The sequence below is a fragment of the Ascidia mentula genome, chromosome 3 (assembly GCF_947561715.1).
Source record: "Ascidia mentula chromosome 3, kaAscMent1.1, whole genome shotgun sequence".
NCBI classification, from domain to species: domain Eukaryota; kingdom Metazoa; phylum Chordata; class Ascidiacea; order Phlebobranchia; family Ascidiidae; genus Ascidia; species Ascidia mentula.
Genome location: NC_138568.1, coordinates 5,396,872 through 5,414,987, shown reverse-complemented (window position 1 = coordinate 5,414,987; position 18,116 = coordinate 5,396,872). Strand labels below are relative to the sequence as shown.

General features: G+C 35.7%; 2 protein-coding genes across 5 annotated transcripts; one reads left to right on the top strand and one right to left on the bottom strand.

Annotated features, from left to right (window-relative positions):
• The first annotated feature begins 239 nt into the window (after positions 1-239).
• On the top strand, positions 240-2,150 carry LOC145895438 (beta-1,3-galactosyltransferase 5-like). The gene is made up of 3 exons (XM_082984245.1): positions 240-275; positions 836-1,058; positions 1,586-2,150. The coding sequence occupies exons 2-3, from the start codon at positions 850-852 to the stop codon at positions 2,148-2,150; spliced, it is 774 nt and encodes a 257-aa protein (XP_082840371.1). The 5' UTR covers positions 240-275; positions 836-849.
• Positions 2,151-3,288: 1,138 nt separating this feature from the next.
• On the bottom strand, positions 3,289-17,709 carry LOC145894592 (NACHT, LRR and PYD domains-containing protein 14-like). Of its 4 annotated transcripts, XM_082983209.1 has the most exons (23): positions 17,579-17,709; positions 17,311-17,414; positions 17,105-17,250; positions 16,999-17,039; positions 16,900-16,936; positions 16,769-16,837; positions 16,660-16,698; positions 14,654-16,446; positions 14,403-14,582; positions 13,936-14,091; positions 13,393-13,560; positions 13,110-13,163; positions 12,904-13,059; positions 12,213-12,374; positions 11,306-11,467; positions 10,382-10,543; positions 9,457-9,618; positions 8,540-8,701; positions 6,940-7,101; positions 5,196-5,348; positions 4,818-4,965; positions 3,926-4,018; positions 3,289-3,568 (listed from the first exon to the last, which is right to left on the bottom strand). In XM_082983209.1, the coding sequence occupies exons 1-21, from the start codon at positions 17,618-17,620 to the stop codon at positions 4,942-4,944; spliced, it is 4,134 nt and encodes a 1,377-aa protein (XP_082839335.1). In that variant the 5' UTR covers positions 17,621-17,709; the 3' UTR covers positions 3,289-3,568; positions 3,926-4,018; positions 4,818-4,941. The 4 variants fall into 4 exon arrangements, with proteins under 4 accessions (XP_082839335.1, XP_082839337.1, XP_082839336.1 ...); XM_082983211.1 differs by lacking the exon at positions 8,540-8,701; XM_082983210.1 differs by lacking the exon at positions 11,306-11,467.
• Positions 17,710-18,116: the final 407 nt, after the last annotated feature.

Here is an 18,116-nt window from a genome sequence, read left to right as displayed (position 1 = left end):
GTGCTCATGGTATAAGCCTTGGTTTGAATTAAAGATCTCCCATCATATGTCACGTGTAAATACATATACGGCGTGCCTGTGAATCGGTAAAGTTTTAAATCAGTTACGGTTGATCAGATCTGTGAAGAGAGAACGAGTCCGAACGACAACTTTCCCAAACCGGACTGAAGCGAAAAGCAAGCCCGGGACCTCAACGCCAACAAACTTCATTTATCTGAAAGAACCGCTGCTTTACAAACATTCGACTGGAAGTGAAAAATGCATCGCTAAACACGGTGAGAAGGAGAAACTAGCGGCGTGCGAAGTAATATACTTTGTTTCCGCTGTGAATTACGTTCTTACGAACACACTATATAGCTTGTGGGTCCTAGGTCAACTTATTGTGTGTGACATTTTATTACTATGTTTGTCAATAGAATGTAATCACACGAGAATTTGTTTAGTTTTTTTACTATAGTTCTATTATCAGCACTTAATGTTGTCATTTAAACGATCAAAGCTACGTTATCCTAAAACGTTGTATCAATATTGCTTTTATGACACACATACTGTACAAACGCAGCGAAAGAGTGCTAAAACCTGATCTACGTTCGTTAAGTAACAGCAAAAGTGTACTGGAACTAAATAAACCCAGCACAGCGAGTGCGTCTTGTATTATTTGCATTATTCTCAGGTATGGGCAAAAATATAGGCTTGGGAACCGGCGTAGTATTTACAACGATAAACAAAGTTGAATCGTCTTCCCCTCACTAACAAACCTCCGTTCTTCCGGGAAACGTGGCTGATCAAGCTTGGCTGCAGCAATGCTAATAAAAATCTTTATTATCTTGAACAGAAGTGAGGTGGAGAATGGCAATCTTTGTTAAATCTTCCGCTAACAACTTTGTTCGAAGAGAATTGTTTCGCCGCACGTGGGCGTCCTTCAGCTACGTGGATGGACTCGCGATTCAGACTATTTTCATCTTAGGAAATTCAAACGTCAACAAATCTACGCTTGTTGACGAGGAATTCAAAAGATATGGAGACTTACTACAATATGCAGGGTTTGATGACTACAGGTACCCAACATACACGCCACCTAGTAAACTTTTGCTACCACGTACATTGGCCTTCCACCAAATTTGCCTCAATTTATTATTATTTGGGTTGGAAACTGTGCCTCTGTTTCAACCTATGTATCTTTGTGATTGGCCAAGGTTTAGTAGGCTAACTTAGGGTTTCCCATACTGGGTGTGACCAGGCCGGGGGAGAGGGCAACAGAAAAGTATTTTTTCGCAAACTTTCCCATAAACATTTGCAGGAGCACCCCATATTCCCGTGAAATAATTCAGTCATTGCATAAAAAATTGATGTTTAATAAATATCTGACAAAATTAGATGAACGTCCAACACACTGGATTGTGGATTATTTGGTCCAATAGAAAGAGTCGCGACCGACAACAAATTGGGAACCTTTGGGCTAATTAACATATCAAAGAAGGGGTAACGAAGCTGTAGAAACAGTGGTGCAGTCCGCAGCTAACATATTATTATCGAAACTATTGGTAATTCAATTAGCACAAGATTAACTTTACCATAAATACAGAAACGTCGCTCTCAAGGCTTTAGCCGGAATGAATTGGGCAGCGAACAACCTTTCGCCAGACACATTTTACTCAAGCATGGACGACGATGTGTTGGTGGACCTGGCAGCACTGGTGAAGGCACTGAAGATATTCAACGAAACGATGCTTACAAATGATTGGCCTGAGTACCCGATAGTTTGTATGTACAAAGGAGCATCCAAATTTAACCTTTCGCCGGTTCGTCAGAACGAGAGCAAGTACTACGTTCCAAAATCTGAGTACATTTGGACGAAATGGCCCAATTTCTGTCTTGGTGGCATGTACACCTTGTCGGGCAGAGTGGTGAGGAAACTCCGCGAAATATCAAAGCAGTGTAAACTCGTGCGTATGGACGATGCTTGGATAACTGGGATTCTGCGAGAAAAGCTGGGAATGCCCTCAGAAATGGTCGTGCAACCCAAATTCACCGTTGCGACGCATTGGAAAGGCTTTTCAAAGCAAGAATCTAAAAATATACGTGACTTTATGTCGGAAGAATGGAAAAAACTGAAAGAGAATTTTGTCTCCAGCTCCCTTTGTCCTTGACATAATTTGTGCATAATCGAATCCTCGGTGCCTTATTTCTTCTGTATTGATGAAATTAATCTGACGGGAGCTTTTACGCCTGGCTTTAACACACAAGAATAAAATCACTTATTTTTGTGGTGGTCACACCTTATTTAAATATAATCAGGTCAGGTTTAAATATTCTTCCAAACTGAAGTAAGCGAACACGTTCCACATATCTTTCAAACTAAGTTTCCGACGAACGGCAGAAAGAAAACCAATTCTACAGCGTTATGTGGAAAGGACTGACATTGTTTTGGAATTGAATTACGTTAACGTTGCTGTGCTTTTTCTCAAACCACACTGGGATTTGAACCCAGGATATCCTGGCCACGAATCCCGATCAGGTTTTCTTCTTACATGGCTCGGATGCTTGACCAATGCGATAAATAACATTAATAAAAACTCTTGCGACCCCGTGTGACTGACAGAACTTTTCTTTTTCGACACTTAATGTCGCAATGACACATCAGATTTGCAGAATCAGCCTTATCAGTCGAAATAAACAAACGTACAAAATACCATCAGCATTGATTGATATTGCGACATGTAGTGACAGAAAAATTGACCGATAAAACACACTAGATGTCGTCCTAAACATGGCCAATGCCTTTATGATTTAATGTTTGCATCAAAACGTAATTCACATCAGGAAACTATGTAATATCATAATACTCGTTTAGATACACATGGAACATTGTAAAAATTGGTACAGGTCGCATTTTACGGTAAACTGCACACAAATGTTAAAACCAATGTTTGATTCGCAATTACAAGTATAGGAAAATCTGTCGTTGAAAATTGTTTGGAAAACGGATAAACTTGTACAATTAACATTTACGTAAGAGAGAATTAAAGACGAAACTCAATGAACCACAGAGCAGAAAACAAAAATATTCAAGATTCATTAAAAAAAACGCCCTTGATTGTATGCCACATAAAAACGTACAATGCAAATGCACCAATGTTTCATACAATCGCATGATTGGCAGGATCGCCCCACAGCGCAGGTCCTTACATGGCGATCACAACTATCGTATCAAGATCATGGGGTTTACAGGCTTCGTAGTCAAGGCAATCAACCACACAACGGTTTGGTTTCCTTTCAAGTCGGAGTGACATTTGAAAAATCAAGCTCACGGTGAGGTTTGAATCCAAAAGTGCAAATAACACACAGATGTTGGATAAAAAGCACAGAAAAATACGAAGAATATTTACGGAGAATTTGGGACTGTTATGTGTTCATGACATGGAGTAGGAATGAATAAAGGAATGGGGTCCACTTCTCAGTCCTCAAGTGGAGGAGTTTGACGAATCTTATCGTGGATTCGGTTTCACTCCTTTGTCCTCATGTTCAGCAACGAAGCGAGATCGTAATGAAGGGGAAGATTTAAAACCTGACGATAAAAAATTTAGGATGTAAAGTTGAAGTAGGTCAAAGGTTACGATTGGGTTGTGATCTCCCATCTACCCTGATGGGAAGACGATACGTTGAAAAGTAATCGAGACGATATATCGCCATGACACGATACAGGACGTGGGTAATCACGTGACTTACGGATGAAACAAGGAATATTCTCCACCTCCTGTATTTACAAACAAACGAGTTCTCGAATTATTAACCGACTGTTTTAGATGTCGTCATTCTACTTGGTAAGGGATATAAGAACCTATACATTGACCGCGCAGACCGACTTGAGTTTGAATGTAAAGTCACTGAAAAAGTTAAAATCGTTGAAAATAATAAAACTCACCGATTCGGTTTATGATGGAAAGTTGTGAATCTATATTGCAGGTTTATTGGTGAGAAGGGACAGAAATCCCTGTTGATTCTGGCAGCAAACAGCCTGAAGTAATATATTGTTACTTGTCATTAAACAGAGCTCAGCGCATTTCTATCTTAGCAAGATATCGACGAGAAACACTGAACTTTAGTGTGGAATGGTCAGAATATTACGATATCGATGATATAAGTTAATTGAATTTTGAATGAAATTTTGAATTTTATCGCCTGGTTGTAAATCTAAGGCCTTTTTCCAGTATTCAAAAGTCACCCGATAACAGCAAGGTTTCATAATATTTATGTGTTATTTTGTGAAGTTCGATCACCAAAAGTTTTGCTGCCAACTTTACTGACATGAAACGATAATCGTTACTTCCGCACTAACCTTGATACAGAGTTGCGGGAAATTATAAACGGTTACAGTTCAAGTTAATGCGTTGGAAAGTTTCATTTGTACTTGTCAAAAGAGGTCACAATACACGCTGTTATATTTTTTGTAAATTTACAAGCACCCATATCTTATGTCGCATTGTTTGTGATAACAAAGTTGTCCTAAAGGTACAACCGACCATCAAAAATGTCGCAAATGCATCAAACCTTTGGTAAAACTAACATTTCAAGTAAAAATATTAAAACGCTTCTGGTACCATAAGTCAGTTGAGATGGTTGAAATAAATCGTCGGACGTGGCCCTTAACCAAACAATGGTTTCCTAAACATACAAACAAGACTGACCCTGGTGCACCACCTTGTGGTGTAACATTGTCGGGAGGCGTGGCAGTAGGTGGAGCAAGAGATTTTAGGGGTTTCAAATATTCAAACTTCACGTTTCATCAATGAAACGTCATTAAGAAATCTTCTTACCGGTTTAGGAGAGAGTTGATCTCCACAAAATAATTCCAATCGATCAATCATATTTACTTGCATTTGTTAAACCCAAATATAAGGGATGGATTGAAGTGGAGAGTAGGAGTTAGAGATTCACTTCTTACCACATTGTCAACTTTGGCTTCTACAATACAACGGAATGGTTATTTCATACATTGTATAAGTTTTATAACAGTAGTGTTGATGAAAGGGTGATGTCGACTTTCTTTATATTAACCCAGTGGTGTCAACCAGAGGCTTGCACATGACATAAGCCTTAATACAAGACAACTCATGAGGTAAACACATTTTTATCGTGTTAGTATCAAATAGCAATGACAGTTTGTACATGGGACAACTGGTTTTCATACTTACAGGGTCTGGCAGGTTCTGAAATTTCACTTTGAAGTCGTCATCTATAACCCAACTACTGACTTCAAGTTCATCTTGTATATTGTGAACACATTTGAGTAAGGTTTTTGCCGCATCACCACGTATGTGATTGTAGCCAAGATCCAACTTTCTTATCTGGAAATAAAAGTGATAAAAAAACATTGACCTATCGGGTCTCATTAATGCAGCTATGGGCTAGTTGCTATAGTGCTTAAATGTGGAGACGAGTGGACGTGGAATCTCTGCTTGAAAACCTGAATTGCATTGAAACGAGTATCGAGTTCACAATAGAACGTGAATACGTCGGGGTGATATCATTTGTTGATAGTTTAATTCAAAGATAGAACCGGGGGTCTCTCCGCGCAAGCGTATGCTGGTAACCGACTCATTCCGACAAGTATATGTCGTTTCGGTCCGCAAACCCCATCGCCCACAAGCGTGCTGTAGGGCGTGCACTGTATACAAGAGTGGAAACCAAGGTTTCAGAGGGAGAGGACCAAAAACAGGAAGTTGGTAATGTGCAGAGTGGGCTATTAGCGAATGGCCACACTGGTTCCTTCCTGTGGTGAAACCAAGATTCCTCGCCCAAAGGTGACAAAGGGTGTGGTAGTGTTGCTATATATTTTGCCCCCATGTGTTTAAACGGCCCCCATGTGTTTAAACGCCCGCTTGTCAGACCGCGTGCTTTGGTTTTACAATCCCAAAGATCGTACAGGAGATGCGTTCGATGCTGGGGGTGTGACCGCATACCCTGTACCGACTGCGACGGCGCATACATTGACGAACAACGCAAAAGGAACACAAACACGACGTGGCCAACCGCGGGTACAGCGTTGTCGCAACATGTAGCGGATACAGGTGAATTTTGGAGAAACGACAGTTTGGGATAAAAAAATGACAAGTTTAAACAGATGTTAATCGAATAAATGCACATGAATGTACGTTAAATGTCAAACAGCAGACATTTATTCCTCCAGTGTATCGACACCTAACTCCCAAAGCATCGCAGATTTTATTGTTTTTATCCAGTTTGTAAATATTTGTATTAAATTACGCCATTGTTTACATTTTTGTTTGTTTCAAATTATATCGTTGAAAGTTTCTGCGATACACTGAGTTTTTAAGTTTTGTGCACGAGCACTTAAAGTACATGTGACACGAAAAATAAAATATATAAATAATTAAACTAAGAGATGGTCATAATTTTAAAACATTTTTGGCGAAAAAAGTATCTCGATATGGCCACAGGTTTCTGGGATACAGCTGATAAGTTATGTATAAACTGTTGCGAACGAAATCGTGCGAAAGATTATTGTCTGTAAAAGTAATAGCAACATCGCATTTTCACTCAAATCATGCTTGCAATGTTTCGAGAAAAATATTGGGCTGTGTTTATGTCCCCTTCACATTAATGTGAACATTTTTGTTAATCGAATAAATCGCTGAAATTATGTGCAATTATCCGGATAATGCGAAGTCTGTCTCTCAATTTAAACAATCATCCTCGCAATCAGGCTTGTGTGTATCAAACTTTGTGTATCAAGTGCATAAATTTGTCTTTGTTGATTTTTTTTAAAATTGATGTTTATAACCTCAAAAAGTGTGACCTTAAAAAGTTAAATCCACTCAAAATTTAGTGTAGTGCTAACTAATCAAGAACATCCAAGTGTGTCATGAGTCATGATAGTAAAAAGTTTGGAAACCACTGGTCTAACATACAACTTACTGGTTTCTCAAGTTGTGATATGGAATTTGCAATCTTACAGATTCCACCACTTGTCATCTTACAACCTTCCAGAGACAGATTCTCAATCCACTGAATACATGAAGCAATAGCAGATGCACTTTCATCATCAACTCTGTTCCCTTCAAGATTCAACGATGTCATCTGAAACAAATAAAAAAATGTTGCAAGCTGAATTTTACGTTACATTATCATTGTACAAATTATTACATCACAGACGCAGACGATTACTTGACGAATTTTCTAATTTGGCTATGGCTCCAACTTAGTAACACGTTGACTTTGTTCGCTGTTATATGCTTGCAATGCCATGAGACGCAATAAAATTAAATAACATATTACAAGAAATAAACAAACTTATTGAAGATTTTGAATTTGCATTTCTAGCCTAAATGGGAGTTCACAAGTATATTTTCTTGTTTTTTCTTTTTGTATTACTGTTGCTTGTGATCGAGCCTAACAAACCACCAATGCCTGTGTCTGCGCTATTTTTGCAATTAAAGATTGGTTTGTGTAACTGTGTTACATTACCGAAAACTGATACGCATATGTTTGCGGTGGTGCGTGCGCCATAGTTTAATTTGCATTTACTTTGAAATAAGATCCTTAACATATTTTGAACCAAATAAAGATACGCAATCAATACAAACAAAACCCTTCTAGGTTTTTATAAAAACGAGTGTAGGATTTTTTTCCATTTTGAGCATCTGCATTACTGAAAAACCATTTTATGTATAAAAGTTCCCGAAAGCCGAAATGCATGTTTTGCGGTGGTGCGTGCGCCATAGTTTTATTAGCTTTTACCAGTCGAATCCGGCAAATCGCAAACTTGCCAAGCTTTTTCATGCGATTAACCGAAAGCATTATAAACACTACATGTAGTTAACAGAGGTGCAGATTTAAACTTTCGCAGCTAAAATAATGTTATCATAACGCCCAACTACCTTTTCACTCTTTTGTAGTTTGGTTATCTTTGAGCCAACCACGCATAAGTTTAAGGAGTTTGTGAAATTTCGTTGGCTTGTTGTAGATTATTTTCTCAATGTAATGTGGGCAAACAATTAAAAATTTATGCAATAAAAGAGAACTTTGGCATTGGGAAAAAAACAACAAAAAGGTTTATGTTGTTATAAAACAAGTAAAGATTGATGTTAGCTTACATGGCATGTCACTTTGTTTAGCATCGAAAAAAGGAGAAACATTACTGCATGTAAAGAAATAGCAACATCACTTTTTACTCAAAACATGCTTGTAATGTTTTAAGAAAAATATTGGGTTGTGTCCCCTTCACATTAATGTCAATATTTTGGCTAATTGAATAAATCGCTGAAATTTTAAGCAATTCTCCGGATAATACGAAGTCTGTCTTTAAATCTAAACAATCATCCTGGTAATCAGGCTCAAACTTAGTGTGTCAAGTGCTGTAACTTGTCTTTGTTGATTTTTTCTAAAATTGTTGTTTATAATGTGATCTTAAAAGTTAAATCCACTCAAAATTAAGTGTATCGCTAACTAATCCAGTACATCCAAGTGTGCCATGGCTCTAAAAGCTTGAAAACCACTGGTCTAAAATACAACTTACTTTTTTCTGAAGTTGTGATATGGAATTTGCAATCTTACAGATTCCACCACTTGTCGTCATACAACACCTAAGAGACAGATCCTCAATCCACTCAATACATGAAGCAACAGCAGATGCAGTTTCATCATTAACTGTAGTCCGATCAAGTTTCAACGACCTCATCTGAAACAAATTAAAAATTGCCGGAATCACTTTTAATGTCAATATTATCATTGTAATAAACATAACGCCACTCAGGCAGAACAATCACTTGGTAAATTTAATCGTTGACCTTCGGTAGCTCAGTCAGTTAAGAGAAAGAACCCGAATTACACATGGCTCCAACTTAGTAACACGTTTGTGACTATGGTAGCAGTTATCTGTTGGCAATGCCACGAGACCCAAGAAAAACAAATTGCTTATTACAAGGAATAAACAAACTTATCGAAGATTTTAGATTTGCCCAAGGGGAGTTTTCTAATATGTTCAAGGAATTTTCCTACATAGTGATTTTGTATTACTGTTACTTGTGATCGAGCTTTACAAACTACCAATGCCTGCGTCTGCGCAAATTTTTAAATGAAGAAACGGGTTGTGTAACTGTGTTATGTTACCGAAAACTGAAATGCAGGTTTTGCGGTGGTACATACACCATATTTTTAATTGCTTTTACTTGTAAGTAAGGTCTTGGAAATATTTAGAAACAAAAAAGATGAATAAATACGCATTTTTGTCGTCAGCAGCAAATAAAAAAAAATTGCGTTTTAAGAAAACAAAAATATATTCAAGTCAAGGGTTTGCAACCAGTATTGTTGTTTTAATAAACTTTTATATAAACAATAATTAACTAAAAATACAGTTTGTCATTTTCAACCAGAGCATCCAACTGTGCTGTGACAGAAAAAGTTTAGAAACCACTGGTCTAACATACAACTTACTGGTTTCTGAAGTTGTGATATGGAATTTGCAATCTTACAGATTCCACCACTTGTCATCGTACAACCACCCAGAGACAGATTCTCAATCCACTCAATACATAAAGCAATAGCAGATGCACTTTCATAATCAACTGTGTTCCTATCAAGATTCAACGACGTCATCTGAAACAAATGAAACATTGCTGGAATCAAATTTTATGTCAAAAATATCATTGAACAAATATGACATCACAGAGGCAGAACAATCACTTGGTGAATTTAGTCACTGAGCTCCCTTAGCTCAGTCAGTTAAAGAAAGAACCTGAATTACACATGGCTCCAACTTAGTAACAGGTTTGTGACTTTGGTCGCAGTTGTATGCTTGCAATGCCACGAGGCCGAATAAAATCAAATGGCTTATTACAAGGAATAAACAAACTTATTGAAGACTTTAGATTTGCCCTTCTTGTTTGAAGAAAAGTGTTTAAATATTTCAAAGAATTGTCCTATGTTGAGCTTTTGTATCACTGTTACTTGTGATCAAGCTTTACAAACTACCAATGCCATCGTCTGCGCCAATTTTCAAATAAAGGGCGGTTTGTGTAACTGTGTTATGCTACCGACAACTGAAATCCATGTTTTGCAGTGGTGCATGCGCCGTATTTTTATTTGCTTTTACTTTTAAGTAAGGTCTTGAAAATATGTAGAAACACAAAGAGATGAATAAATACGCATTTTTGTTGTCAGCAGCAAAAAAAATGGGCGTTAGGAAAACAAAAATAAATTCAAGCCAGGGGTGTGCAACCAGTGTTGTTGTTTTAATAAACCTTTATATAAAACAATAAATAACTAAAAATACAGTTTGTCATCTTAAACCAATTCAGAGCATCCAAATATGCTGTGACAGTAAAAAGTTTGGAAACCACTGGTCTAACATACAACTTACTGGTTTCTGAAGTTGTGATATGGAATTTGCAATCTTACAGATTCCACCACTTGTCATCTTACAACCACCCAGAGACAGATTCTCAATCCACTCAATACATGAAGCAATAGCAGATGCACTTTCATCATCAACTCTGTTCCCATGAAGATTCAACAACGTCATCTGAAACAAATGAAACATTGCTCGAATCCAATTTTATGTCAAAAATATCATTGAACAAATATGACATCACAGAGGCAGAACAATCACTTGGTGAATTTAATCACTGAGCTCCCTTAGCTCAGTCAGTTAAAGAAAGAATTCGAATTACACATGGCTCCAACTTAGTAACAGGTTTGTGACTTTGGTCGCAGTTGTATGCTTGCAATGCCATGAGACCGAATAAAATCAAATGGCTTATTACAAGGAATAAACAAACTTATCGAAGACTTTAGATTTGCCCTTCTTGTTTGAAGAAAAGTGTTTAAATATTTCAAAGAATTGTCCTATGTTGAGCTTTTGTATCACTGTTACTTGTGATCAAGCTTTACAAACTACCAATGCCATCGTCTGCGCAAATTTTTAAATAAAGGGCGGTTTGTGTAACTGTGTTATGCTACCGACAACTGAAATCCATGTTTTGCAGTGGTGCATGCGCCGTATTTTTATTTGCTTTTACTTTTAAGTAAGGTCTTGAAAATATGTAGAAACACAAAGAGATGAATAAATACGCATTTTTGTTGTCAGCAGCAAAAAAAATGGGCGTTAGGAAAACAAAAATAAATTCAAGCCAGGGGTGTGCAACCAGTGTTGTTGTTTTAATAAACCTTTATATAAACAATAAATAACTAAAAATACAGTTTGTCATCTTAAACCAATTCAGAGCATCCAAATATGCTGTGACAGTAAAAAGTTTGGAAACCACTGGTCTAACATACAACTTACTGGTTTCTTAAGTTGTGATACGGAATTTGCAATCTTACAGATTCCACCACTTGTCATCTTACAACCCCACAGAGACAGATTCTCAATCCACTGAATACATGAAGCAATAGCAGATGCACTTTCATCATCAACTGTGTTCCAATCAAGATTCAACAACATCATCTGAAACAAAAGAAAATTGCTGGAATCAGTTTTTATGTCAACAATATCATTGTATTAATTATGACGACCATACAGAGACAGAACAACCACTTGGTGAATTTATTTGTTGAGCTCGGGTAGCTCAGTCAGTTAAAGAAAGAATTCGAATTACACATGGCTCCAACTTAGTAACAGGTTTGTGACTTTGGTCGCAGTTGTATGCTTGCAATGCCATGAGACCGAATAAAATCAAATGGCTTATTACAAGGAATAAACAAACTTATCGAAGACTTTAGATTTGCCCTTCTTGTTTGAAGAAAAGTGTTTAAATATTTCAAAGAATTGTCCTATGTTGAGCTTTTGTATCACTGTTACTTGTGATCAAGCTTTACAAACTACCAATGCCATCGTCTGCGCAAATTTTTAAATAAAGGGCGGTTTGTGTAACTGTGTTATGCTACCGACAACTGAAATCCATGTATTGCAGTGGTGCATGCGCCGTATTTTTATTTGCTTTTACTTTGAAGTAAGGTCTTGAAAATATGTAGAAACAAAAAGAGATGAATAAATACGCATTTTTGTTGTCAGCAGCAAAAAAAAAAAAATTCAAGCCAGGGGTGTGCAAGCAGTGTTGTTGTTTTAATAAACCTTTATATAAACAATAAATAACTAAAAATACAGTTTGTCATCTTAAACCAATTCAGAGCATCCAAATATGCTGTGACAGTAAAAAGTTGGGAAACCACTGGTCTAACATACAACTTACTGGTTTCTGAAGTTGCAACATGGAATTTGCAATCTTGCAAATTTCAGCACTTTTCATCTTACAACCCCTCAGAGACAGATTCTCAATCCACTGAATACATGAAGCAATAGCGGAAGCACTTTCATCATCAACTATGTTCCCATTAAGTATCAATGACGTCATCTGAAACAAATGAAAAATTGCTGGAATCTCTTTTTATGTCAACAATATCATTGTATCAATCATGATGTCACAGAGGCAGAACAATCACATGCAGAATTAAACATGGCTCCCTCTTAGTAACATGTTTGTGACTTTGGTTATATGCTTGCAAAGCCACAAGACCTAATAAAAGAAATAAACAATCTTATTAAAGATTTTAAAGTTGTCTTTCTAGGGTTTATTAAAGGATAGTTTACAAATATGGTGCAGGAATTTTCCCCTATTTTGCGATTTTGAATTACTGAAAAGGCCAGTTTTGAAGTCATTGTGATGAAATACTTTACACTTCCACATTGTAGATGGTGTGAAATCACTGCTAACAAAGGTTTTTGTCATCAATATTATGTAACCTGTTGTAATATAAACCCAGAAGAAGTTTGAAGAAGAAATATTTTTAGTCAAAAATAGTATATGATCACTTTAATTGGATAATTAATTTTGTTCATCAAACATTTAAGTACATACAAATAAAAAATCTTACAACCCACACCTTGTTTTTTAAAGACCCAGCAACTTCAAGAATTGCAAAGTTACTAATCTCCTTAAATGTAACTTCCAGTATTGAGGGAAATAAATGCACCACACAAGAAAAAGCACAAGCTTCCTCATCACTATTAAGTACAATATTAGCTGGTGTGGATTCCACCTAGACAAAACTAAATTAGAAGGATTTTTTTAACTCTTGTTTTTGCAAACCTCGAACATCAGATTAATTAGCATTTCGTAAATCTTCTCCTGTTTCTCTTTAATCTAAAAATGAAACAGTTTCATGTATCAACCAAATTTTTATATATGCTTTTGTGATGAGCAAGTTTTTCACAGAAATCTGATTAATGTTTATCATACCAAACTAACATGCAACAACATCATTGGAAACCAAGGTTTAATAGGTTAAAAATTAAAATTGACATATGTTTGCTTAAGCTAGTATAGACATAAACAACATGGACCAATTAAAACATTTGCATGAATTATATACTTGGGGTTTGTTCTCAAACAAATCAACTTTCCCGCAAGCTTTAATCCCACTTTCTGATATTTTGAACTTTGTTACAATCAGCTTATTAATATTTATTCTTGTTGAGTTGGAAATTATTTGTAGAAAAGAGCTTGGAATGTAAACTTTGCTCATGTCCAAGCAAAACAACTGAAAAAAAAAAGATTATCATAATCAGTCCAAACATTTCAACATTCTGCAGTCATTGAAGACTGGTAGAAGTGGAATCACAGTCACTAACTAGAAAGCACACTTTGGTTAAGTCTTTGGTAACAGTGTACTACCTTCCAATAAGAAAAATGTACAATTTGAGAATAGAAACAAAATAGTTGTGACCACATTGATGAAGTGTTTATGATACTGTGCACACCAGGTGACATGCAAAACTAATTCCACATATACATTTTGATAACTTAGCATTAGTGCCATTAGGAAACTGAATAATTTTTTTTCTCAACCACAAATAAATAATGCAAAACTAAAACATCATTTACACTTTTGCAAATACCTGTGTTTAAAACTTACTGGGTGATTGAGGTTTGTTATGGTGCTAAATGCAAATGCAGCACTGAACACAGAGCACCCAGACAAAGACAATGCTTCTGTGATATTTACACATGATGCTAGTTCACTTTCATTTGCTGTGTCAAATTCATATCCTTTGAGCCATAGGGATGGTATCTGAAACAAACATAAGCATGCCAATCATAAAAGGAAGCAAAACCTGGAATAAGAGTAATTAATGTGACTAACTGCTTGCTTTTTCTTTTAATATTGGCATTCAGTAAGTAATGGTGCACTTGTGTAGTGACAATACAGTGATTACTGAAGTTAATATTTCAATAATAGTTTAAGTTTGTTTAGATCAGAAAATGTGATAACTTGTATGGTTACACTGTAATAATGCATATTGCATCATTTGTATTAGAATTGTAAGACCGTGTTTGTTTTCTCATTGAATGTGATGAACAAGAACAAATTTGGTCACTTACTTTTGTTTTGCAAGCTGGGCCAAAATTATCAGCAAATTTTTTGAGGAAGTTTCTGGGTTTGGAAGGTTTAATGTAATTATTATCCTGAGTGTCAATTATTAACTGACCATTAAATGTCAAGTGGATTTCTGCCAATTCCTTTATTACTTCTCTGGTTACTCTATGGCTGATTGAGAAGTCCTTCAAAAGAAACAGATATATTTATATCTAAAAAACTAATGGATATTTTATGTGGTAATATATTGCCGTACCTGTATGTGTTGTCTCAGTCCCTTTAACAAAACCCTAAAACTTCCATGAAAAAATTTGCAACTTCTGGCAACTTTAATGTTAAAAAGCTTGTCTGTTTTGCTTATAACATAAACAACACTATGAGCATCAGTTGGAAGTATGTTTCCAGTTAAAGTCAATGTTTCTGGCAACAAATGAAGATTGTCTTCAAAAAAAGTTTCATCATCAATTTCTTGTAACCATGAGCAAATTTGCAAAAGTTTTTTTCCTTCACTATTACAATTTTGTAGATGGCTGCGGCAAAACCTTTTCAGATGTATTTTCTTTTCTGTCATTGTTTCAGAATAATCATTACAAAAGAAATCTTCTATTGACTTACTAGTGCTAGCATTGCAAAGACCAAAAACAAACTTTGTAACTACTTCCCATCTGTTTGTTTTGAATTTCGGAAATAGTTGGGAAAACTCTTTAACTCTTGCAAAAAAGACGAGGTAACAAGCAGCAAAATATTCTTGCCAAATCAAATGTGAAAAATAGCTCAGAATTTCAGTAACTAAGAAATTCATCTTCCAGTTTTCTTCAGTCACAAATGTAGCAAGAAGTCCCCGAAGTTTTTCTGGATCTATACCTACTTCTTTTAGGTCATTTGCGGTAAATACAAGTTTGCTGTCCTTGAAGCCATTCCATGCCAATCTAGCTATTTTGCTTAAATATTCTTCTTTTTTTATTTTTATTACTGTTCCCTTAATAAAACCCTGCTTGAAATAGTACTTGAATCCATTTGCAAAAACATGAGTAAGAGAGTGAAATCGCCCGTCACCACCTTCTTTAAGACTATTTGAGATAACATAAGCAATAAAAATGCATTTTGCTGGGACATAACAAGAATAAAGAAAGTTTGGATTGCCTTTTATGACATTCCACACATCAGCACCATTATCTCTACAAATCTGGTTGCAAAGATTTTCTTGAGATTTTTCATTAAGACCCATAACCTCAGCAACAAACAATGGTCGACATTCTGCTTCAATAGAGAAAAAATGCTTTTGTCGAGAAGTGAAAAGTTTTTTCGCATTTTCAAGCAAGTCACCCCTCATAAGAGCATAAATATAAAGTAAAGGGTTATTTTCTTTCAATGGATCAATATTTTCATACTCTAAACTCCAGTCAGCTGCAATTTCGTCAAGGCCGTCTATAGTTATTAGTACCTCATTTGAATATTTTACAAGTTGAAAAAAATGTTCTTCATTATGTATTTTCACTGGAGAATCACCCAAATCATCCGGAGTTAGAGAGTTTTTAAGCAAAAAACTTACAAATGTTGTGGGAGTCTTCATTTTAAGTTTTTTTGCGGAAATGTAAAAACAAAACTGAATCTCATCAACATTCTTCATCTTACCATCCACCGCCTTTTCAGTTATTACTTTGGATAGTGTGGTTTTACCAATACCTGGTTGTCCGATTAATGCTACAGAGTTTGCATTGTATGCCTGGTTTTGATTTTTTGCTGCTTCCTTGGCTTTCATAAAAAGTTCCTCAACTAAAACTTCACTGTCCTGTTTTAAGTTTATTGTCTCATAATCTTGACTCCTGTTGTAATGTCCATCTTCATCACTGTATTGTGGGATGGCTGCTATTTTTCTCCGTTTTTTAGAAGGTTTACATCCTACAGGATAAACTTCCTTTGATGGTTTGTCTGTTATTTCCAGTGGACAAACTTCGATTTGTTGTTTAATCAAAACCTGATCACTCTTTGATTTGCATTGTTTCATAGCTGCCTTTCGCAAAAGGTTTTGAATCTTGAAACAATTAGCTGGAAAAAAGTTACATAGGCTACAGTACAGCAATAACAAATTTAAAACATCAAAACAAACTTCAGAAGATTGTAACTTGCAAAACCAATTTTGAAAGATTATTGTGAAATTATAGCTTTGACAAAAAAAGAGCCAACGTGGTTGCATAAAAGAAACGTGTAGCTGCACAAAATACTATTCAAAATTAAATTTAATATTAAATAAACACTTACCTTTACTCAGTTTGTCCTGTTCTTCGTTGTTTGTGTTTACTAATAAACAAACAAAATGCATTTTGTGACAAACAACAAGACCCAGATTAAAAAAGGAAACATTGCTTACTGTTTATTTGTTTTGCTGTGTAAAAGTTTGGATTCCCAATGAGCTTGTCATTTATATTTGTCACACCACCTGCGAAAAGTAAAAAATGATATTAAGTTCTGAAACATTTCTTGTTTTAAATATTTTTATACTTGGTTGTGTGGAAGGTTTTTGCAAGCTTGGTTCCACCTGAATTTAAAATGTATGAAAAAAGTTCACACAAAAAATGCAACCGGGCATATTATTTGTACCTGAGTTAATGTGTTCATTTGCATTGAGTTTTCCTCAAAACCTAAAAAAACAGCAAAATTGGTGTTTCCTTAAAGAAGTAAAATTTACATGGTGAAAAAAATTCACTTTGTGGAGGAGGCAATGTGCTGCAATGACCAACAATTTCCATATTTTCATGATTTCGTGAAGAACGTCGCATATTATCTGCTGAAGACGTACATTCAGTGTTTGGTGTCATATCTTTCGCCCCTGCCTGAGAGTGTTGCTTGGGTCTTACAAGAAAAACAGAACATAATAACATAATTTCACCTACAGATGTTTCTACAACATACATATCTTTGGAACAGGAAAGATCCAATGCCATTTGTTGGGGTGATTCATTATGTTGTGGGTCCATGTTTGGATCTGTTGGAAACTGGTAACCTTGTGAAGTGAACTGAAAAGATGTGAACATAAAAAATGATTCTAAATCCACTGGTATTTGTTAAATCCAAGCTACATTAACTATTTAACACTATATTACTTGTAACACTACCTTACAAACTTTTAGTGTTAAAGTAAACTAGTTGTGTTTTTATTTACAAACTCTTTGCAATTTACCCAATCAGTTCCTTCATTGTTTCCTTTTTTACTTAAATCCATACCCACTGTGCTTTGATAGGAAGCAGAAGAATCACCAATCACAAGCAATAACAGGAAATGTAATTAATGTTAATTTCTTTTGAATTTCTGAAAAATAGTTATAAGTAAGTTTGGAAGACAATTGAAATGAAAGGGCTAAGCCAAACTTTTAATATAAAATATTTAGCTTTGCATTTAAATAGTTATACCTTAGACGTAGTACCTACACAGAAGAAGAACAAACAAAAAAGATTGTAGGTTAGAAATAAAATAAACCATACCGACCGAAACGTTCCGCCCCAGGTCTTTTCTTTCTTTGGTCACGTGACGTATATTGATAACGGTTCGTGAAACTTACCGCAATTTCGCAAAAAAAGTAGATGCATTGAATATCAAGGTACTTAATTGATACAATTTGTTGTGGTGTGGAGAATGTGGCTTGTCACAAGTAAATTCTTTCAATATTTTGACAATTCCTTTTTTAAAAGTCGCTTTGTTATTTTTTACAATTATACCC

Coding starts and splice junctions, on each gene's coding strand:
- LOC145895438 (XM_082984245.1), top strand. CDS start 850: ATGGCAATCTTTGTTAAATCTTCCGCTAACAACTTTGTTCGAAGAGAA. Junction 1,059..1,585: donor GCAGGGTTTGATGACTACAG/GTACCCAACATA, acceptor CCATAAATACAG/AAACGTCGCTCTCAAGGCTT.
- LOC145894592 (XM_082983209.1), bottom strand. CDS start 17,620: ATGGATTTAAGTAAAAAAGGAAACAATGAAGGAACTGATTGG. Junction 17,415..17,578: donor ACAATGAAGGAACTGATTGG/GTAAATTGCAAA, acceptor ACATCTTTTCAG/TTCACTTCACAAGGTTACCA. Junction 16,699..16,768: donor CACAGCAAAACAAATAAACA/GTAAGCAATGTT, acceptor TTTGTTTATTAG/TAAACACAAACAACGAAGAA.